The 24387-nt window shown below is 43.8% G+C and overlaps 1 protein-coding gene across 2 annotated transcripts in view; it reads right to left on the reverse strand.

The window, feature by feature from the left end:
- ZNF697 (zinc finger protein 697) overlaps positions 1–23441 on the reverse strand; it is a 50502-nt gene extending 27061 nt beyond the window's left edge. The window contains exons 1-3 of one of the 2 annotated variants that reach the window (XM_034929565.3): positions 23321–23410; positions 20156–20246; positions 1120–1382 (exon numbers count right to left, since the gene is read on the reverse strand). In XM_034929565.3, the coding sequence (XP_034785456.3) occupies positions 1120–1345 (226 nt within the window). In that variant the 5' untranslated portion in view covers positions 1346–1382; positions 20156–20246; positions 23321–23410. Of the gene's footprint in view, positions 1–1119; positions 1383–20155; positions 20247–23320 lie in introns of both variants that reach the window. The other variant, XM_034929552.3, reaches the window with a different exon arrangement.
- Positions 23442–24387: the final 946 nt, after the last annotated feature.

A 24387-nucleotide genomic window follows, 5' to 3' on the forward strand; every position in this document is an offset into this window, starting at 1 on the left:
CCCAGCTAACTTGTATTTTTAGTAGACATGGGGTTTCACCATGTTGGTCAGGCTGGTCTCGATCTCCTGACCTCGTTTTCTGCCCACCTCGGCTCCCAAAGAGCTGGGATTACAGGCATAAGCCACTGCGCCCAGCCCTCAGGACTAATTTTTAAAGTACATTTGGTCAGTCTGAAACAGCTTATGATGGAACAAAAAACTGAACTCACCTTCAGGACTTTGCTATGGGTGGGGGGAGGGGGATAGTAGTGGGGAATAGAGAAAGAGATTACAGAGCCTAGAGCTGGTGAGCCCAGGTTAGAGGCTGATCCAGGACACACACCTGTTGGTCTCTGGCTGCGTATCCCCAAGCAGAGGGAAGTTGCTGAGATGTGAAAGGCCTCACATGTGCTCTCCTCCACATGCTTGTGTGCACTGCGGAGGAGGGCAGCAGGGAGTCTGGGACTGTGTCACAGGGGAAGGAATGTAACCTCTCAGTCCTGGCCATAAAGTATTTTAGCTCATTTCTGTCCCCAGAGCATGCACTGAGCAGGATAAAGTAATGAATGCCCAAAGACAGAAACAAGGAGGTGGGTGGAGGCCCAGCATTCACTCTTTCAGGTCAGTAAGAGTAAGGCATTTAGCAGAGGCCATGGGCACTTTGGGAATTAGCCACGTGAACCTAGGCAGGTCACTTACCAGTGAGATGACTTATCTGCAAAGGGAGATGAGGACGTAACTGTAAACATCTGGATACCTCCTATTTGCACAGTACTGTGCTTAGTAACTCTATATGCAGCAACTCATTTAACTCTCCCAATAACACTGTGAGGTAGATTCTATTACTAGCTGGGTAATTCTACTGTAGTGTTGTTCCAGGGGTTAATTTATAGCAGCATTCTCTACACTGTAAAGTACTGCGCCAGTGAGTGAGCCTCTTCACAGCTCACCTCAGACTGGGCTAAAAAAAGGATGCTCTTCAGGCTAACACAAGAAAGGCAAGTCAGTACAGAATCCTGCTTAATGGTCCCCTCTATGGAACTCCCTTACAGAGAATGCTGTCCCTAGTTATGATTCTAGAGGAGCTGGAAGTAAGTGTAAATTTGGCAACTTGCATAGAAATCCCAGCTTTCTCCTCACCTGTGCAGATGTCGGGCACTGCTTCCCTGTGCGTTGAGTCCTGTGGGTTGGAGCCCATCTCCGGCTCCAGATGGCCTTCTCTCTTGTTTGTGTCATGTGGATTAGAGCCCATTTCTCTTTCTTCTGGGTCCCCTTCCCTGTCCTCAGAGTCCTCAAAATCAGAACCCATCCCTTTGTCTTCCGAGTCCTGGTGTGCACAGACACCCTGATTATCTTCTTGTTTCATCCAGGAAGAAAAGAGCAAGGGAGGTGACCAGGAATCCCTGCTCCAGAAAAACACAAAGAAAGGTCACGTCAGTCTGGTCTCATCCCCTCACCACGTCTAGCCTTAATTTCCAAGTCTAATAAAATGTATGGAGTTCCAAGCCCCAGATGGCAAACCTTCACTTCACTCCACATTTTAAAGTAAACAAGTGAGTGCAAAGGAGGGTGGACTGGGTGGCAGAAGAACAGTGACAACCTCACTATGAGGTTGGATGCCAACTCTCACTGGACCAAATCTTGATCTTCTGGCTATGATATGGATGTCTATTAGTGTGGTTTTATAGTTTAACAGTGAACTAGATGTTCCCATTTTTACAGCTGAGAAAACTTGAAACTCAAAAAGAAGAGGCCACTAGCCCAAGGCTACATAAACTTATAAGCAGTAGAGTGGGGATTAAGCAATTGTGCTGCCTCAAAGTTCCATGCTTTTCATACTCATTAAGCTTGCTCGCCTCCAGCCCACAGCAACCTTGCAAGTATTTTGGTTATCGTGCAAGTATTTTGGCTAATTTAAGGAGCCAGAGGAAAAGTACATCAAGACACAAGAATAATAGAAGCATCAAGTATAGTAACTTCTTGCCTAAGACCATGTCACCAACAGCACCACCAACCTGGCTTTTGTAGTGAGGATCTGCTTTGCAGGGAGGAGTGAGCCAAGATGATTCAAGTAGGCCTGGTGGGGCCAAGAAAAAGAGGTACAGGGGACCCTCTATATTAGAAGCAGTCTCTATCATCCTAATTACATATTTTACAGTATCCGAATTGTAGAGAACCCTTAACAGGAACATACACCAGAGATAATTGGTAACCCCTCTACAGAAAAGGCCAACATGTGAATCATAGGGAGAAAATGACATCAGATTCCTAAACCTTTTGTAGATGTCAGGATAACATTTCAAATTTAAAGGGCCCCCTGCCAAGACTGAGCAGTTGAGCCAAAAATAATTTATTTCTGCCATCCATCACTCCTACAGCTTAGCTCCAGGCAGCCAAACAGTTTCTAGGTCGAGGATCTTGGACTGTAACTTTGAAGAGACTAGCTCTCTGTCTCAGCAGTCCCCAAACAGCAAGAACATGGCTAAGCAAGATGCCCCTTGCTTGGCTGGGAGTTCTTCCTGCCTCTGTGGAGGCCTTCTCTGAGGTGGCCCTGGTTCTACAGAGCCTTTGGAATGGTAAGCTGGAGTTCCAGGCAGCGGAAGTTGGAAATTCCAGCTGGGTCAGCCTCACTAGAGAGCCCAAAGCAAGTCAATTAACCTCTTATTGTTCCAGTGTCCTCATGAGTGGAAGAAGGGTAAGGCTACTTAACCTTTCTCACAGGGAGGGTGTTAGAAGGAAACTAATGAAAAAGCACTTTGGAAAATACTGCAGAGAGTAACTGATGCTTTGAGTTTTACAAGCGTGTAATGCACACATTTTTCCTCTTAAGTCCTGATGCCATTCTAGCACACCCCAAAGACATGCTAGCCCCTCTGTAATTTTGGCAGACTCATCACCATATTAGACTCTTTCTGAGAGATGATGATACGCTCCCTAAATTGGAACATCAAGCCCTTTCCTTTAATGTCTTAGGATATGGCTGTGTCTGAGGTTGGTCAGTCAACAGGTCCTGAAATGCAGTTGAATTCCTTTAGAATGTATACTGTTTAAAGCACCAAGTTTCCAACATTTGGAGATTTCTTGTCTAAGACAGTAGGAGAAAAATCTCATTAAAGCTGTAAACCTTTTAAGAGGTATACTCCATGACTACTGACCCCAAATCACTTCTGCCCATCACTCTTGCCTCTTTGGAGCTCAGACACAATGAACAAGTACATCCCTTGAGTCTGCATATATAATACACCTGAAAGTGGATAGGCAAGAGTAGTGTCATTAAACATGACCTATTGATTTGCTAGTAGTGGAAAACAGTGCAGGCGTTGGCGGGGTGGGGGGCAGTGGGGGTTAAGAGGGGATTAATCAATGGTTTCTACCAATCTTGAGACCAGCAGGAGGGTTCTGTGTCAATAAAGTCAAATAAGCATGTCATCAGAATCTCATAAAACTAAAATAGCAAAGGTACAGTGCCCAGCATGGCATAAAAGGGATTGCAGCACTCCATCCTGAAGGACAGGATTTAGGAGTCCGATCTGGGAAACAGGGAGCAGGGCTTCCCCTCTAAGCCCTTTTATGGACAGGCTTCTTATGGGGCACCTCAGACATAGCAATAATGGAACAACAGAACTTTCTGATTTGTGATTTATTGGGAACCGAGACATCAGATATTAAACGTGGAAACATGGTTTTTCTAGATTTGAAGGCAGGGAGAGGGGAGAACCAGAGTGAGTTCCCCACTTAGGGCTGACGTATGAAAAGTTCACAGTGCTGCCTCAGAATTAAGGCAGGTTCTGAGCTCCGAAGGGAGTAGTTCCTGATCCTTATTTTCATTTAGACTAGGGGAGGGAGGATTAGGTGTGCTCTGAAAAGAGCTTGAAGTTCCTGTCACCCAGATACCATTCATGGCACAACAACTACTCAAATTTGTTTTAAAATGCATTATGTTAGTGCAAAACTGGAAATCTGCATGCCCAGTAACACGGATTCAGTTCCATTCACGCCAGCACATCATGGGGTTTTAGGCAATTGTCAGGTGATGGAGAAGGTTATTTAGAAGTTAGGAAAGATGATCACGATGTAATTATATGAAAAGCAGCTGGTTTGAAAAATATTTCACTTTGGCTTATATGCATACTAACATGTATATTTACACATGTATACACAGATCAGAGAGGAAGACCAGAAGTTTATTAAAATACTAAACTTCTCAGTCACTTTGGGGGCTTTGCAGCTCTTAATTCATTTGATGTTAACCTAATAAAGTAGGATATTTCCAACTTCACAGATAGGAAACGGGCACAGAAGTGACTAGTCCAAAGTCATACAAATCATAAATTGCAGAGCAGGGATACATACCCTTGCAAGTCTAGCTCCCGTAAACACATTCTGAACCAGAAGCTGGTATATAGTTTGAGACTTGTCCTCTTTGTACATCTGTATTTTCTACATAAACAGGTATTTTTTAATCAGAAAAATAACTTTGTTTTTAACATGATAGAAGATGTTAAACCTGCAATTACTCTAGAAGTAATAAAAAGGAAGACAAGGGCAAGAGTTGTGATAACCTCAATCTAGAAAACTTAATATTCAAAAACACTAGACACCATGGTATAAAGTGTCAGATATTCAGGCATATTTTGTTCCAGCTCCTTTCCCATTCATTCTCAAAAACTAGCAACATGTTTTCTTAGGCAAGGCTGGAGCTGGATATCCAGTGGGCAGCAGGGCAGTGTGATCACTTTGTGGCCAGATTGACCTGGGTTTGAATCCTCTGCTCTTTGCCAGCCACTTTACCTTGTACAAGTTTCTTAGCCTTGCTGAATCTCAGATTCTGCATCCATAAGAACAAGGATGCTGCCTCCTACCTTGCAGGGTTGTTTCTCGAGCCACAAAAATTAATGTTTGTAAAAGCTGCTGGCATGTTAGAGACACAATAAATGGTAGTTATAACTATGATGAAACTTCAGCCAACTTCTTAAGAAAATTATACATACCCCCATTCTAAATTGGGGGTCACCTATTCCCAGCTACGTTCATGGAGAATGGCCTTTGGCAAGTACAAACAGCTTCCCCTAGCCTTGCTGCTAAAGGTTCTATTAATGAACAACTCACCATGTGGATACAAGAACCAGGGAGTGACTAGTTGCTGAAGGGAGCTAGGTAGAGGGAGAAAGGTTTAATTCCAAATTCAAATAGTTTTCAGCTGCTGATTGCCCATCCTGTAAACAGAGTATAGGTCTAAAGCTAAATAGGGTGTGGGTGCCTGGTTCAGTAAACCCTAACGTACACCATCTGTAAGGGAGCTCTCCTTCCCCCAATAAGAAGGAATAGAAGTTTAAGGGGGAAAAGCAATAGAGTGGTGGGCATACAAAACTAATTCTACATCTGGTTGTAATCACTGAGGGAGACAACTCTGGTTTTTGGCCAACACAACCATTGTGCTGTGTGACTTTAAGCATTTGCCCCCTTCGGGCTTCTGTTCCATGAGAAGGTTGGGTTTGAATGTTCCTGAGTCCTCTTCAAGCTTGTCATGTGACACACAGGTGAGTTGATCCAGGAAGGCATCATTGTCAGTTTCATTAGACATTTCCAGCTCCAGCTTGTTAATCCACACAGCAAACTCTTAATCCCCAAACATTCCACCACCACCATCACAAAACCTTTTTCTTGGATGCAGATCACTTCAAGATGGGATTGGGCAACTTCAACGAGACTGCTCAAATCCTGGTTTCTAGAACTTGTGATATTTTCATGTCTCTTTCCCCTACCCCAATTTCAAAAAAGTAAGGCCTATCACCCTATCACTGGGAAAATGCTCAAGAGCCTTCTAGACAAACTCAACCCCACTTGAAAGAAAGATCACTTTGAAGACACTGCTACAGAGCAGAGGTGAATGTGATAAAGTGTCTCTAAAAAGAGAAAAAGACTCCAGCCTGGGCAACAGAGCAAGATCCCTTCTCTACAAAAACTTTTTACAAAATAGCTGGGTGTGGTGGCACATGTCTTTAGTCCCAGCTACTTGGGAGGCTGAGGCAGGAGGATCACTTGAGCCCAGGAGTTCCAGGCTGCAGTGAGCCAAGACTGCCCCCACCTTCCCCCGCACTCCAGCCTGAGAAACAGGGCAAGACCCCATCTCAAAAAAAAAAGAGGAAGGGAGGGAATGAGGTGGGAAGATAGGGGAGGGTAACTGAAGCCAGTAGCAGAGCCAGAATTAGAATTTAAACCAAGTTTATTGGCACATTCGCCAAATCCCCCACTTTGGGGCTACCTGTGAAATCTATCCCTATTGAACAAGATCCCCACCACTTTGTGGATTTAACCTAACTTCCTATGAAGAGGTTAGGGCAGAGGAGTGTACGCAACTCCCCCACCAACCTGGATTTTACATAGAAACCAAGGCCAGAAATAGCACCAAGTCTCCCAGCCTCTAAAAGATAAAGCAGGGGCGCAGCTGCCGCCTCGCTGAGGCAGCCTTCTGCGCGGACCCCAAGCTGTCACGCGGCTCCTGGCGTGGATGGCACCGCGGAGGCGGTGTCTCCTTGGAGCGGACCTAAGCACCTTCCTATGCACTGCAGCGGGTCCATCTCCTTTGACTCCAGTAACTGGGAGGTAAATCAGGGTGACCCGTTTGACGTGTAAAGAACACTGAGGCCAGGGAAGCTGAACCCCAGGCGGCGTCTCTCTCAGGTAGAGACAGCAGGTGTTCCCCTCCGCTGGCTCCTAGAAGGGACAAATGGCCAAGCGCGTTAGGACTGGAAAAGGAAGGCCAGTTCCCAGCGAAGCAGCGCGGGCCGCACCTGGCAGCCCCGACCAGCAGGGACGGCCAGTTCCAAAGCAGATCACTCCCAGCCCCCGCTTGGGCCCCGCCTGGGCCCCGCCAGCCCCCAGGGCAGAGGGCGGAGGAGTCATGTGCCGCGGCGGCCGCTGCCAGGTGGCGGGGAGCCAGGCCGGCAGGGCTGTCATGTCAGGGGAAGGAAGCGGCCCGGCGGGCGGCGGGCCAGGAGCGGCTCCCACTCGGGCCTCCAGACTGCAGCTCCTTTCCTGTCTCCCACTCATCTCGAGGCTCCCTTCCCTACCTCCTCAGAGGAACGCAGGGCCGGCCAGCAGCAGCTGGAGGCTTCCTCACTCCTCTTCCCACGCCCCCCTGCCCACCACTATTTCCCAAGGGAGCGCTTCCATAGCAGAGTCCAGGCGGGGACACCCGATTGGGTAGAGCGCTGGAAAAACAATTTCAGCCTGCAGTTCAAAAGGCTGACCTCATGACCACAACTGGGGTCTAACCAGAGATTCCAGGGGGTTAATCATTTGTCCATCTTCAGCACCAACTGGGTAAAAAGTCAGCTAGCCTCTCGGGGGATATGACCATCAAGGTCCTGCCTCCTCACTGGTAAGTTTATGGTCAAAAGGAACCCAAAGGGCAAAGAAAGCCACCTCGCCATATTTGCAGGGGATGCCTCTACTGAGCAAGGGGTAAGCACCTTACACAGAATGTGTCCACAACCAAACGTGGCAGGCGAACTTCCCCTCAGCTGGCTTGGCCAGGCACAAACCCAGACTGCCCAACCCAAAATGCCAGCCACCCAAGTGGCAGACTGCTGCGTGAAGGTGAACATTAATTCCAGACAGGGACAGCCAAAAGATTACTGCACCTAAGTGTTGCCCACTGTCCAGACAAGAGGAGCTAAAATAATATGGTTTCTGCCTTGTGGTTACTGCTTTTTTTTACCTGGAGAGGGAAGCCCAAGGTGGAAAAAGAAGAAGGCTCAAAACCAAGGCAACAGAGAAACCAACCTACATCCCCATGGGTCAGCACCAGTTTGAGGCTCCTTCCAATCTCTGTGATCAGGAATAGCACAAATGCCCTTGGGGTCAGACATTTCCTGTCCATCGGTTGGGCTAGGGCCCCTCAGTTTGGCTTGACGGCCTCAGCTTATCACAAATGCCAATCCTCCACCACCACCCTATTCCTCCTGCACGAAATAAGAATTAGTGCAGCGCAGACACAGATCCTAAGTGCCCTCAAAGTTAGACTATCTGCCCTCAGCTGAGAAGTCACAAAAGCTACAGGTTTTCCCGTTGGCAATTACTATCCATATTTTACATTTAACTGATTAGAATCTTCTGCGACATAAATCACGGTGATCCATTTTCCTGTATATTTTCCTTATATACAGGAAATCCTTCTGTTGATGGTTTTTTATTCCCTGTGCTCCACCACCACTACTGTTTTACACCCTCAGTTGTTTTGTTTAGTAAGAGAAACTTTGGGCAGCCCTCAGAATTATTATCTCTAGATACTTTCTCAGCAGCTGGCTCAAATGTTCCATGTTTGCATTTCAGGAAATCACAGACCTTGGAAATCCCTTCGTTTAACCTTCTTTTACAGAGATGAAACTAAGGCTAGAAAGGGAAAGTGACTGAAAGTCAGGTTTTACTAGAAGAGTTGTGGCCAGACTCTCAATTTTGCTGATGGTGTCTCCAGTGATCTTTGCATCTCTTTAATATAAAACACATCTTCAAAAAATAGCCAGATAAATTGAGGACATATACTTGTCTTTTCTTTTTGTTTTTGCACACTGATTAATCAGGGTCCTCCTGAGAAAGAGAACCAATAGGGTGTGTGTGTGTGTGTGTGTGTGTGTGTGTGTAGAGAGAGAGAGAGAGAGATTGATTTATCATAAAGAACTGGCTCACGCCATTATGGGGTCTGGCAAGTCCAAAATCTGTAGGGTCAGCTGACAGGCTGGAGACCCAGGAGAGCAGATGCAGAAGATTCCTCTGAAGATCAGTCTGTTTGTTCTATTCAGGTTTCAGCTGATTGGATGAGGCCCACCCATATTATGGTGGGCAATCTACTCGAAGTCCACTGATTTATATGTTATCTTCATCTAAAAAACATCCTCACAAAACACCCAGAATAATGTTTGACCACAAATCTTGGCATTCTGTGGCCCAGCCAAATTGACACATAAAATTAACCATCATACATACTGTAGCTTAAAGGTGTAGTCTGCAGTAATTGCATCATATTTACGCATTTAAACATTTTTCATGAAAATCATTACTACATACAGATAGTTGAATAGAGTCTCAGGGTATATGTGCTATAGAGGATGGCAGGGAAAAATCAAGATTAATCTTAAAGATCTACACAGCCACATGTGTGTGTTGTCTGGATTGGGGTCCTAGTTGTGTAACACTCCTACAGCAGAAAGACATGCAATTTAATCATCTATTTCACTGAAGGACAAAAGAGAAAACAGGTTAAGACTGCACCAGGGGTTTATGTGAGCTATGTGAGTTGTTAACAGACAGCCTTGTTCTGGGAAAGTTGATGCTGGAATCCCACATTAACGTTGCCAGACGGGGCCAGGTGACCTCAGGAAGTCTTTTCCAACCCAGATGATTCTGTGATCATATTTCCACTGTAATGAATAGCCCTCAAGAGCATGCTTATCATAGCAAATAAGGAGAGAGGGGTGTTGGGGCCAAAGGACTTGAGGCACACATTCAATCACCCCAGCTTCCCACTGTAGATTCAACAACAACAAAAAAACTGCTCTTCTAATTCTTTGCCCAAAATAACTGTTTGGTGTTGTTGATGAAGAATGGCTGGCGTGTTCCAGCCCAGTGCATTTCAGCAGTGGGTAAGTGACACCTCTCCCTATAATCTGCCAAGATATCTTCCAAAAAGAAAAAACAGGAATAAAAATGTAAAGAAGTCACCTGATGCCTGAATTTTCCTGCCTAATTAAGTGTTAACCTCCACAGCTAGTTTTCAGCATGAAGTAAAACATTTGCATACACTTAAAAACAGGTTTTAAATAATTACATACCTGTTACTCTTATTTCCTTAAAAATAACAGATTATCAGCAAAAACCAGATCATAGGAAAGAATGTAACACACATGATCCACTTTCTTCAATAACAATGCAACGGTGACAAAAATGGCAAAGAAAGGGGAAAGTAGAGAGACCTGTAGGTCAAAAAACATAAACAATATCAACCAACCCCAATATACTGACCTTATTTGAATGCCAACTCAAACTTACAAATTACAGAAACAAATTATAAGACAACTGAGGAACTGTGAATACTAATTAGATATTTGATATCAAGGAACTTCATTTTGTCAGGTGTTGGTACTGAGATTAAGTGTACAAAGAGTTCTTATATCTTTAAGAGATATATAATGAAATATTTACAAGTGAAATGATATGTCTAGAATTTGCTTCAACATAACTCCTGGACAAAGGGGAAGGGGCTGGGGTACAGATGAAACAATATTGGTCATATATTGACCACTGTTGAAGCTGGATGGTGGTATATATAGGCTTATTACACTACTTTATCTACTTTTATATATTTACTAGAAAGCTTATAAAAAGTTTTGAAATGGATAATTATATTTTTTTCTGAAATTTTGGGTTATTTATGTTCATTTAAGTTTTGGCCAGAACATAATAAAATATCAGTGATTTCCATAAAAGGAATAGCCTGCTTTTATAAATCATGCCAGAACAAGAGTGGTTACAAGGCTTAATACTGAACAGAGCTCATGGGAAGTGGGAGAAGGGGCAGTGGAGCAAAGATACTAATAGAAACTTAAGTTTGATGCTTTTTGCTCCTTTTAAAAATGAGATAAAGGAATAGCTGTTATGTTCAAAATAGAATCAGATTCTGTTTCCATTTTCATCTACTTTTATATTTCCAAACAACTAAAAAATGATCCTGCCCACCAGAACTTGTTTATTTCCACCATTAATGCAGCAACTCTACACTCCAAACCAAGAAGGAATAAACTGGATTAGGGGTCCTAGTTGTGACAATTCTATTAGGGGAATGCTTTATCCCCAGGACAGACAAACTAATGAAAGGATGTGAGTGTCCAGTAGATTAAGTACATCAATTATTGGTCCTCCCTAGAATCACCTTCTAAGGGGATGAAAAATGGAAGATCATGTACAGATGAAAAGGAAGATAACACAGTAGTGATTTATGAAAATGTGATCTCCACGAGATGAACTCTGACAGGAACAGAACTACTTTACTAGCCCAAACTGAGAACTTTTAAATTTAGATAGTGTTGTCAGACAGTGCTCAGAGAAACTCTGAGGATGCCAGTCAAATTGATTCATATCACACTACAAAGAGAGCAACTAGAAGATATTATGCTCCTACTTTACATGAGAACTGAAAGCTCACAGATATTTTCTATTTCAGCCAATGGTGCACAGTAAATCTAGGATGCACACACCCAGTCACAGGACACAGCTTTCCTCCAGGAAGTGATGCATCTGTCTCAAGAAGGAGGCTTGCGTGTCTGGGACTCATTCATAACTTGAACATCACGTTACTAAGTCATTCATCAGGTTCAGTCTGGGTTCCTTACCTTTAGTTCCTAGCATTTCCCAAAGAGAGCAACAGTACTATACAAACTTGCAAATAGAATAATGGTATTTTTCTTGAGCATGAGTTCTTAGCCTGAGGGCCTTCAGAATCCGTGAACTCCCTGCAACCGTATGGAAATGTGTCTGTAGACACTTTCTCCTGATGAGAAGGCCCATAGCTTTTTCTTGGACTCTGAAAGGATCCATGGAACAAAAACAAAAACCCTGTTATAAACCACTATTATTAAGGACTCATGATACATTTCCTTATCATAAGAATTCAAAAATGATACAGAGTGGTTTTGGGTAAGGGGGATAAGAGCAATTTCACCACTATATGCCACAAGATCTTTTGGCGTGCTGGTGGAAAAGAGAAGATAATGGCAGTAAGTCCAAAAGCAGGCAGTAGCACAGACAAAAATATCAGTAAATTTCAAACACATATGGAGAGCGAGGGACCTAGCAAATGGAACCTGCCTGAGATCACCACTTTGGTGATCTCACCTAACACCCTATTTTACAGATGAGTCAGGCAATGGAGACCAAGAAAGGTTAAGTAAATTGCCGATGAACACACCAGTTAAGGGCAGACACGAGCCTAAATCACTGGCATATTAACCTTGGTTTCAATCTCCCCTTGCTACTCAATCCAACATAACCTTTGGTGCTTGGCTAATTCACACCTGTGATCTGGGTCTCCCAGCATCATTAGTTCACCTGCTCTTCACTTCCTAGTCACTCACATTATGTGACAGGTGCACTAAGAGGGAGGGAAGTTGTTCCTCAAGACTGTAACACCCTGCCTCTCTTGGACGTATCTAATTTATAAGCTTGACCCCAGGTTTATGGCTCCTATCAGCTGCTTACTTGGGCAGTGAGTAAAATCACATTAATCAAACCATAACCTACCCAGTACACAAAATGCTTTGTTAGTTAATCCTTCTCCTCTCAAAGGAAAAAGAATTACAATCTGGACAAAGTCATCAACTCTTTCCTAACAAATCTTCAAAGTGTTAGCAAAGTTATCTTGCCTGCAAAGAATAACATGCAAATACCCAGATAAAGAAGGGCATTCTGGGAGTTACACAAAACTGCAACATAGGGAGGCCTAGTTCACATTTAACTGCACCATGGGATCAAGGACTCAGTTCATCCAACGTGACCCATTACTACAAATACAGTTTCTTAGCTCCACCCTGTGCTTTAACAGCTTTTCAGTCCCCATATGGGAAGTGGTATAGATGTGCGCCCGGTGGCAGGGACAGCACCACTCCAAGTACATTTTGCTGTAGAGAATGTATCCACAGATAATGAGCAAATCTCATAACTTGAATTCACAAAGGTGTCAAGTTGGTAGAGGATGGGGCCACCCTTCGGATTACTGGATTCCTTTTAGGTACAATCTCCCTTGCACCAGATTCTCCCAACCCGCTCTGTCATATTCATGAGTTTAGTGCTCTGGCTTTAGTGACAACATTTCACTGACTGCATTTTTCTTGTGTTCTTCCTGACTCCTGATAATTTTTTTCCTATTGTAGTTTCAGTTATTTTTCCTCTAGAAAAAAACATAGAAAATGTTCTTCAAACTTAACTTCATGTGATCCTCAGAAGTGATCTCTGACTTAACAGGTTTTGGATTCTCTGCTGTTTTTACTAGAGAAAAACAGAACATCTTGTTGGCTAGAAAAAAAAAAGCAGTTGTTTGAATTAGCATTGACTTAATGGAGTGTTAGAGTAAACACTGAATAATACTGAGTCCTTTGTATACTATTTGAAAAAAGTCATCGTCTGTGTGTGTGTATGTGTGAGAGAGAAAGAGACAGAGAGAGAGAGAGAGAGAGGAAAGAGAGAGAGAAAGGAGAGGGGAAGACCATGAAGCCTCAATAGTACTGGTTATACCATTTAAAAAAATCTTTAAAGACATTTTTCTATTCAAACTATGAAACTCCTTAAAAGGGGAGACTGCCTCATTCTGCAGTATCATTTTTAAATTACTAAAACCAATTATCAAACTATATTATATTGTATCCTGCAATGCCATTTTTTGGCCAAATAAATCTTACAGGCTATTGGGAAAAGGAGGAATAAGTGCTAGTGAGCCCTAGTTAAAAACTTAACATCACCACCACACTCTCACAGTTTCCCAGTGAACTCGGGCTTCCAGATGGGACAACCTCAGCAGACAGTGTTAATTGCTAACATTTAGTTAGTGATCCAGACCCACATCAATTATCAGCTATGTATTTCTACCTTCCACATGCAGTGGTCTCCTCTTCTGCTTTGATCTCACCATCAACACTGTAAAGTGCTTGGCATTTAATAGGAGTTCAGTAAATGGCCCAGAAATCTTGTTGAGACACTCTCCTTGGAAATTCTCTTTGCTTAGCACCCACAATATTGCACTGTCCTAGTCCTCCTCATACTTCACTGACCACCCTGTCTCCTCTTCTTAACTCCTAAAATAGGTCAGCCTTCAAGGGTCTTTTTTACATTTCTTCTCCCTCTCCCTCAACTGTTTTGCCTCTTCCTGTAGCTTTATACAGCTCTTCTATCCAAAGACCTCACAAATTTGAACCTCTCACCCAACCCCTGACCTGCACTCCAGATCCACATTTCTCATGATGCCCCAAGCATTACAACTGAGGAGGCTGAATGTCCCTTCCAGTCCTGAGGTGCTGTCCCGCATGTCCCATGTGACAAGGGACAGGAGGCAGCAGAAACAGGAAAAGCACATGCGAAGGAGTCAACAGCACAGGTTAAAGTAGAAGTCTGCCACTGACATATGGTGTGCCCCGGGACAGCTATTTCACCTCTTCGAGTCTTAGTCTAATCATCTACACAATAGGGGAAAACAAGCTACCTTGAAAGGATGCTATAAAGACTCAATGAATTTCCATTTGTATTGTATCTGGCCCATGTCAGATTTAAAAACAAGTATTAGTTCCTTTCTTGAATCTTTGCTACAAATCAGCTCCTCCTGGCAGTGTCCATTTCTGTTAAAGTCGTCTTTGTTCTTACAAGCTCAAAACCATGGACTCAACTTTGACCCGTCCCTCACCCCTTTCAATCAAATCAGTTGCCACGTTCTTTTCACTTTTCTCTTTTTTTCAGTTGCCACTATCACTGCAGTACACACTCTTACTAGTTAACATGCACCTACATGTCACTACTGCATCAATCTTAAAACGTTGTCACTTTATTATTCTGCTCAGAAACCCCTAAGTGACTTTGTCATATAAGCACAGACTCCAAGTCATTAACAATGTAGCCTAAGGCTCTCTTACCTCATCTTAACCTCTGTCCCCTAACCCCAGCCCAAAAGGGTTGCTTTAAATCCCCCAGAAGGCACCCTGTTTTCCCTTCCTGAGATGCTTTTCATCCTCAAAGCATGGGTTACAGTCTGTCCTTTTCCGGAGGCAGCAGCACCTGTAATGGTTAAAAGCTCAGATTCTGGCCAGGCATAGTGGCTCACGCCTGTAATCCCAGCAGTTTTGGGGGCCAAAGCCAGTGGATCGCTTAAGCTCGGCAGTGCAAGATCAGCCTGGGCAGCAGGGCAAAACCCTGTCTCTCCAAAAAAAAAAAAAAAAAGCCAGAAGTGGTGGCATACACATGTAATCCCAGCCACTTGGAGGGCTGAGGTGGGAGGATTGCTTGTGCCCAGAAGGTATTCACACCACTGGACTTCAGCCTGGGTGACAGAGCAAGATCCTGTCTCAAAAAAACCAAAAACCAAACAAGATTCTGGAGCCATACGACCTGTGTGAATCCAGTCTAGCTGTTAGCCTTAAGCAAATTGTTCAACCTCTTTTGGCCTTAGTTTTCTTCATCTATAAAATGGAGAGAACAACTGAACCTACCTTATAGGGATAGTAAGTGCTCAGATAGAATTATTATTATTTTTTCACTTTGTATGACTTAAGATACTTTTTCTTATTCTGCCTAATATTAGTTTTTTAAATAGAATCATACTTACAATAATTCATATCTTATTTTTGGCTCTCCTTTTTCTCCTACCACCTCCCAACTCTAAGTTCCTTATGGGAACAAACATTTTATTCACTTTGATAATTCCCTCACACAATGGACCTTCAAATAGTTCTTGAAATGGATAAAATCAGGAGTAATTATTTCTTCCCCTCAGTCTCAAAAGGAAGACCTAAAAAGACTAGGAAATCTAGTGATTTGGCAAAATCACATCAGGTAAGGTAGAGTCATAGAGACAATCTAACTCTCCCAACTGGATCCAATAACCTGTTAGCACCAGGAGCCAAACATGCTTAATTACCCTGCTAAATAGGTAGCCATGACAGGAAATGGCAATTCGCCTCAAAAGTTAGGCAGACCATTCTCAAAAAAGAATTCTACATCTCTTGGCCCAAATGCCAGCACGCTTTGTTTGTATCAAATGCCCCTGTGTGGGTCCTCCCTCCACTCCAAGGGTTTAACCCTTGATTCAGCTGTGCAAACAGAGGTGGCACAGTGCTGTTTATGTTCATTGTGGGGAATGCTACCAGACTGTCCCACTATGACAGGACAACTACTTCTCTCCCACCCAAGGAAAACTGGGACTAGCAGTCACAGAAATTAAATGACGAATGAAGAAAGACCAACATTTAATCTTCAAAGTAATTATGAGACTAAAGAAATTGCTGGGTGAGGCAGGGCAGGGAGTGCATTCAAATACCGGGGAGATTTGCATTTAACATTAAGAGTGGCTATTCAGACTAAAGTTTTATTCTCTGGCAGTTCTCAAGAGTTCCATGTTTTGTTTTGTTTTTCTTACTACAACAAGAAAGGCATGGATTTCTTGATTTCTCTTCTCACCTACATAGAATCATCAGCCTAGAAAACCCTTTCCCTAAAGGTCCAGAATTAGGCTGGGAAACAAATGAAGGCTCTTAAGAAAGTTAATAAAGATTACATGCCATACAGGAAGTGTTGACCAGGAATACTTACCACACCACCAATTCAATCAATAAACACAAGCACATATTAGGAAGTAGAGAAACAGAAACAAAGGATGTCCTGTGGCAACTGCCCCCCAGACTAGTGTAGGCTGTGGCTGCAGTCTGGTTAAATTCAACTGATGCTTATTGTTATAAGGGGGGTGGTAAAAGGGGAGTGTGTCTTCCAGTTAATTTCACATTTTGGTTTCTCAGTTCTGGAGTAAACTAGTTTTATATTAAATTAAATCTGGCACACATTCCCCCCCTAAAAAAGGAAAAGATGGGGAAAGCTCATATACTAAAAAAAATAACAAGAAAAGGAGTCACAGGTGGGGAGAAAATGTTTGCAAAAAAAATATATGATAAAAGTCTGTTAACCAAGATATAGAAAGAACTCTTAAAACCCAATTAAAAATGGGCAAAAGATCTGAACAGACACCTCACCAAAGAAAATATGCAGATGGCAAATAGGCACATGAAAAGATTTTTAACACTGATATGGTTTGGCTGCGTCCCCACCCAAATCTCATCTTGAATTGTAGTTCCCGTAATCCCCTCATGTCATGGAAGGGACCAGGTGGGAGGTAATTGAATCATGGGGGCAGTTACCCTCAGGCTGTTCTCATGATAGTGAGAGTTCTCAGAAGATCTGATGGTTTTGTAAGGAGCTTTTCCCCCTTTGCTCGGCACTTCTCTCTTCTGCTGCCATGTGAAGAAGGACATGTTTGCTTCACCTTCTGCCATGATTGTAAGTTTCCCAAGGCCTCCCCAGCCATGCAGAACTGTGAGTCAATTAAACCTCTTTTCCTTATAAATTACCTGTTTTGCGTATTTCTTCATAGCAGCATGAGAATGAACTAATACAAACATCAATGTCATTTGAGAATTTCAAGTTAAAACAAGATGCCACTACTCGCTCATTAGAATGGCCAAAATCCACAACACGACAACATCAAATTAGCTATCAAGGCGTGAAAAAACATGGAGAAACCTTAAAACGTATACTACTAAATGATAGAAGCCAATATGAAAAGGTCACATACTGTATGATTCCAACCATATGACAATCTGTAAAAGGCAAACTATGGAGACAGTAAAAAGATCAGTGGTTGCCAGAAGTTAGGGGAAGGGAAGGATAAATAAGTGCAGCACAGAAGATGTCTAGGACAGTGAAACTGTTCTGCACTATACTATAATGGTAGATACCCGTCATTATACATTCATCAAAACCATAGAATGTACACCAAGAGTGAACCCTAAAGTAAATTATTGATTTTGGGTGATAATGATGTATCAATATAGGTTCATAAGTTGTACCAAATGTATCACTCTGGAGCAGGATGCTGAGAGTGGGGGAGGCTGTACATGTGTGAGGGCCGGAGGCAGACAGGAACTCTACTTTCTCAATTTTGCTGTGAACCTAAAACTGCTCTAAAATATTTTTGAAATTTTATATATATATGTACATAATGTACATATATGTAAGCTATCTTCCCCAGCTTATATAATTTATAAGCATACAACCTTACCCACACCTCATTGTAAAAAATTGTCTGTACCATCATTTTAGGAACAAATTAAAATGAAATTTTAAAAAAACACATTCATTCAACAAATATTTATCAAACCCTTACCATGCACTACCCATTATTCTAGATTCTCTGTTGTAAAGATTACATTCTAATGAAATTTCTATTCTACCTTCTATTTCTAAACACCTCCTAAACCACCTCTACTTTCTAAACCACCTTCTATTATCAGAAATCATTGTCAATACCTGCCTGAAGGATTATTTTCAAAACTAGCAAAACAAAAATAAAGTGATTCTTTGAAATTCACAAAGGCTTCCAGGTATGGGGGACAAAAAATTTCAACAATTGGAAAAGTCTTCCTATACTGCCCTGCTAAACTTCATCAAGCATCAAAGATGTGCTAAGCACATGAAATAGCTCTGAGATGATGAGCCAAAGCAAAACATTTCTTAGCAAATGAAACCCAGAAAGTTTATTCCTGTTTTATAATTATGGTAAGATCCTGATAAACTTCTCAGAAGACCATGTATATCTGAAGTAACTCTCTGAATAAAAAGTAGGCCCTTTCCCTTTAACTACCCATAGCAAATTTAGCCTCCACAGGAAGGAGAAATCTGAAGTATCGCATGTGACCCTCTCACACACCTGCTGGAACACTGTTGCTGGCCTATGGATGCACAGAACATGACTTGCTGAATAGATTCAGTGATCCCAAGAACTCTCCTATTCTCCTTTAACATGACTAATGTGCTTCTAACAACCCATAGTACACTGTGTTTATACCAGGGCTTTCAAGGTTCTCTGCACCCTTGAGGTCAGAGAAAAAGAAGGTTTAGTCAACCTAAGGAAATGTGTTCAATCTAGTGATAGGTGAAACTCTCTTCCACCCAAAGACGAGAAGCTACTGATCTTTTAACCATCCCTTATCAATACATGATGTAATGAATGCCAAATCTATACCCCACACAAATCTTGCTGCTCTGATGAAAACAGAATGAATTATCTTCCTTCCTCTCCCCAGCCTTCTTCTCCCCCAGTAAGTGCAGCCAGTGAAACCCCTCTGATTTTCTCAGATGTGCATGACATCTGAGAGATTTGGCATGACAGCAAAGGGAAAGGTACTAAACAATGCCCCACCTCGCTACCCAAAATCATTAAACACTATAATCATTCAGTGCCAGTGTTAGTTAAGCTCAGAAAACTCAGCTTACAGTGGTCTGCTCTGGCATATTTCCAGAAGGTACTTTCCTCTTTTGGAAGTTACATGAAAAGGGTGAAAATTAACTAAGAAAATAATTATCCTCTCTTTCTATCCCTCTTCTACAATATAAGCAAACTATCAACATGCAAATAATATTTTGTGCCTCCATTTCTGCATTTTAGTCATTACCAATTCATCATTAACTCAGTTTCTGAAAGTCTACCATATGCCAGGTTGTGTTCTGGACATAAAGTCCCTGTCACGTGTGGGAACCCACTCAAGTCTACTTTCATTAAGAAAACATTGAACTGCAGAATTTCAAACAATGCAAGAGATTAGGGGAGAGGCTGAGGGTGGCCTGGTGTAGTTGAAAAAGGCTACCCAAAAGAAGTGAGACTTGGCCTGGCAAGAGGAATTCAGACAGACTGGGAAAAAAAAGAAAAGAATTCCAAACACACACAGTTCTTTACCCAAAGGTCTTATTAGGGGTTCTGAACCTGGCCTTTGCAACTGATGGTCATGAGAGTTTAAGGACATAAAAATAACAGATCTATGAAGAAAACAGTACTTCTCAGAATAAGATCCATGAGGATGCTTTTAGAAGCACAACGTTACTGGTAGGAAATCTGGGAAGTGGAGGACTTCAGGAGAAGAAGGAATAAAGAACTGTCAGTTTTCTCCCATGGAAAGCAAATTCTGAACAGGCTTGACAGTCAGCAGACCTAAATTCCAGTCTACACTCAGTTCAGAATCTGGGACTCCAGGCAAGCTTCTTACCTTCTCTCCAAGCCCTAGTTTCCTCATTTTTAGAATGGAGATAACAATATGTAAGTCATCAGATTAAATAAGTCATCAGATTAGACATGTAAATCACCTAGTTTAGTAGCTGATATACAGATGTTCAATAAGTGGCGACTATTATTGTAATCACATAAAAAGAAGCATGAAAAATTGCCCAGTTCGAGATAAGTGAGGGACTACTAAATTGTAGTGTCTTTGGGGAAAATTTGAAAGTCTGATTTGTTTTCTATTTCTATATGCTACATTTTAATCCTCATAGATTGCTTGGGCTATAAAAATAAAAATGGCATGGTAAATGTCTGGCTTACTTGCAAATAGCAGGACAGTCTTCGTAGTGCTGCTTTTCTAATGAGCACTTCGCACCTTCATAATTGAATGGAAACAGTTACCTTCTTCAGTCTAGGACAATGACAAAAATTGTTGATTATTTGCTTGGGATTAATCCACTCCATATTCTGCCTGAGAGTTTAAAATGTAGGCTGGCAAATAACTTATTCAACAAACTTTTTGTGAATGTCCTTGTACTAGACACTATGATAGGTACTTTTAGGGTCTCTTAACCCAGGAGCAAAAGGAAAAGCCTCAGTCTGACATGTCCTAGATGCTTTATTTTCACAATTGCAATGAATCATCACAGGTCTATGAGAAAGGCTCCATCCCATTTTCTAAAGAAAAGGCAAGATAATTAAGATTTTTTTTATCCTTTCACTCCTTCTTTGATTTATTCATGTTTTCAAATCAAACATCCTTTGGGCACTTGTTAGATATTAACACCTAAAGCAGGTGTCATTGAAATAATACAAATTACCAAGGGGTAAGATTAATTTTGACTGCAAAGTTTGGGAAGAGTTCTGTAAGGGAGCTAATCAGCTGAGCCAGGATATGTACGAAAATAATTAGGGACAGGTACAGGGATGTCCAGCAAGCATGGGGTTCAACCTGACAGTCACGGAGGTAGAAGAATGTCTGTTGCATCTTCAAGGACTGGGGAGCTATTTGCTCCAAGGATGGGTAGGTAAATTGGGGTGGCACAGGTCCAGTAAAGGAGAGAGGTAGGTAGGCACTGAATTGTGAAGAATTTTAAATCCCAAAGTAAGGAGTTACTTTTGTTGATTATATTAACTCTACATAGTGTGTGGTACTGAGAAACCTGTTAAGGAGCAGGTGAAAGAAAAGAAAAAAGAAGTAGAATCTTAGATACAAAGAAAAGCCCATATGGTACTGACATAGGTTCAAGCTCCAGACCTCTTACTGACACTGCAGCTATTTTTTTCTTTCTACATAAGCAGACAAGCTCCTTCTTGCCTTAGTTTATCATCCTTACAACCAACCTTTACCCTTTCTCCTTCCCTTCACAGGACACTAGTAATTAGGCAAAAAATGTAGATTCTGAGGAAATTCAAAGAGTTTTGGTGGGGGAGGGAGAGGAAATGTGATGCAACTCCATGAGCCTTAGTCATGCTGCTGATGTGAGGTCACTATTTACCACTTCAATCCAGCCGCATCAATCCAGCCGGTTCTTCTGTCTGACTAGCATCCATTTACCCCTCTATCCCAGTAGTTCTGAAAAGTCATCTATGTGTTCCTTTGTGTAATGTAAAGAGCAGCCTGACTTCATATTTATGATCTTGTTCAATAGGATGCCATCTTATTCTCTGTTGGGCATGGCTGAACTTTTGACATCAACTTTCCCTTAACAACAACCCCCACTTCCAACACACACACACACACACACACACACACACACACACACACACACACACACAGAGCCAATATGTTCTAACTAGAAATCATCTAAATTCACAGAGCCTCTTCCCTTCACTTCATTATCCTCATGGCCTCATCCTAAACAACTCGGTTTTTTTTCTCGATTCCATTCTTTATCTCAGTTCAAATGCCTCATCTCTCCCAAAGAAGCTAAGGAAGAAATGTTTTGTTTCACCTCGAAAGCCATTTATATCAGGCTCAGGGCTCTCTCCATGTCCTACAGCATCATTCTTTCGACCATGAGCCTTGCATACTCCTGCCTGGCCATATAAGTGGCATTCTTAAAGGTTCATTTGGTTCCTCAAACGTATTCCACATTAAATAATATCCACATGTTGGCTTGTTGAGAGAAGAAGGTAAACAGTTGGGGGCATCAACAAAAAATCAGGTGAGGGGAGAAAGGAGAGATAGTGAGTGTGGCCCCTTAGGCATGCTGAGTTCAGTTACAACAGTCACACTTGGACTGTGTTCAAAGTTGCCCACTCATCCACCACAGCTACTCAAAGACATTTAACTCGCTAGCCATTATCCAACCGCATTTACCAGACGCTCAGTCTTGAGGGAGGGGGGTAACGCAGTAGGGGATGCGGAGTATTGGTGTCATCCTACAGGTTAAGGACAAACATGCCCACTACAAGGACAGGGATACATCACCAACTTCAATTCAGCCCAGGATTCATGTAGTAAGGGGTGGGTGATTCACTCCTGTGGGGGAGGCAGGGCGGGGGCGGTGGGGGGAGGCGGTTAGGAAAAAGGAAAATCGTGGAAAGTCCCAGAGGAAGTGGTAGTCAGTTCCCGATGCATGGCCATAATGTACATTGGCCATAAGGTACACTCAGCGCCTCTGTGTCGCTGCTCCCCCTCAACCTTTTACTCACCCACTCCTCCCAACACGCGCCTCACCCGTGCCTCCATGCACAATCCTGAGCCTCGGCATCCCCGCGAGGTGCAGGTTCCAGCTTTGCCCACCACCCCACCACCTACCTACATGGACACGTGTGGTTGGAATGCCTCCCGGGGCTAGACGGCCACCCCTCTTGGGCTGCGAGCTGCTGCCCATCTCTCCACCCACCCGTCCTTATTGTGTCATTTGCCCGGTCTGATGGCAGCCTCAAAGCCGCTCATTTGAGTGGGCTAGAATGGAGAAGAGAGGAAAAAGGAGGCACACATTTCATTCACTAGGACCCAAGATGACCTGCCGCCTCTCTCCTGCCCTTCTCGGAGCCCCCCACCCTCCCTTAGCCCCAGTGGGGCTGGAGGCACGAACAGACAAGGCAAGGAGAGTGCAGTCCGTCAAGGTCCACAGCTGCACACAAAGCCCTTCACCTTCTCCTTGCCTTCCAAGCTCCTCCCTGGGCTTGGTTTCTCCGAGGGTCTCTGATGCCCCCTTCGGTGGTCGGCGGGACGGTCCTATTCCCTCTTGCATCGCTGTCTCCTCCCTCAAGTCTCAGCCTCCTCCTCCCCGCCCCTCGCCACATACCCCTGAGGGAGCTCAGTCTCGGCTTTGGGGGCGCGAGAGCACCCCATAAGCCCGGGGCCCTGCGCCCCAGGGGAGCGGACAACGGTCCACTTTACGAGGCACAACTTCGCCCAGCCGTTCCGCCACCGCACTCGAACACACACCCCATCCCCGCAGCGGTCGGGTCTGGTCCCGATCAGCCCCATCCCCGGGAGGCGGTTGAGCCCAGCCACAGCCACGCTCCTACCTGCGAGGCGGCTGGCGCGGCGAGGAGCTAGGGCACCGAGCGCCCCGGCCCGAGCCCCGCACCGCAGCGCGTCTGCCCTTGTGCGGCGGCGGCGGCGGCTGCAGCGGCCGCTGGGTGGCCCGCTGGCTGGCTGGTTGGCTGGCTGGCTGGCTGGCTCGCTGGCTGGCTGCCCGGCTGACTCCTCACTGGGGCTTCCTGTAGGGCTGGACAAAGGACATTTCCTGGGAGGAGCGGGAGAATGTTCCCAGCATGCCTCGATTTGTAGTTCCCGGGGACTTCCTGCCACCGCAGCAGCGGGCGCCCAGGAGGTAGCTCGGGCCAGGCTAGGATTCCGGGACGGGAGGAAAGGCGCTCGCTGCTTCTCTAAGCGCTGTGGGGAAGGGAGCGGCCGGCGGGTCTTGCCCCACGCCCCGCCCCGCCCCGCGGCGCTCAAGGAGCCCGCTGTCCCGGAGCACGCGAGATCCCAGCGCTGCACTCCGAGCTCGCGGCACCGGTTGCGGGCAGCCGGTGGGACGCTGCCGCTGAGCTGTCCCATGGTGCGGGAGGGCTCTGCGGTGGGAGAGGCCTTTTCTTTAAAAACTGGGAAGTTTGTGATGGGTTCGCTTTTTAAAAATTAATCTAAAAACACAAAATCTATCTTTTAAAATAGATTTTCTTTTTGTCTTTTACGCCGTTGACATCCTGCTGGGGGCCGATTAAAGAACTTGATTGCTCACCAGGAATTCAGGTTCCTTAAGATCTTGGCGCTTCATCTTTAAAACCATACAGAGCTGATTGTTTCCAGATCCCGACCCGGTGACATTCCTCCCTCATTGTTGACCTTGTCCCAAACATCTTTTCAAGAAAAGCAATTAAATTGAGATTGAAAATAAATTACGTAAATTAAATATCAGACGTGAAACGCTGTGTGCTGCTGAATTAGGAAAGTGCTGGACTTTCTGCGTATCTTTCCTTCATTAACCTTTAGGATTCAGCTTCTTGGTCCCATAAAACAGATGTGCTGGCCACTGTATATTGAGTGTGTGTATTTCGGGAGTGGAAGGGTGAGGAGAAGAGGACATTGGCTA

The sequence above is a fragment of the Pan paniscus genome, chromosome 1, assembly GCF_029289425.2.
Source record: "Pan paniscus chromosome 1, NHGRI_mPanPan1-v2.0_pri, whole genome shotgun sequence".
Taxonomy (NCBI): domain Eukaryota; kingdom Metazoa; phylum Chordata; class Mammalia; order Primates; family Hominidae; genus Pan; species Pan paniscus.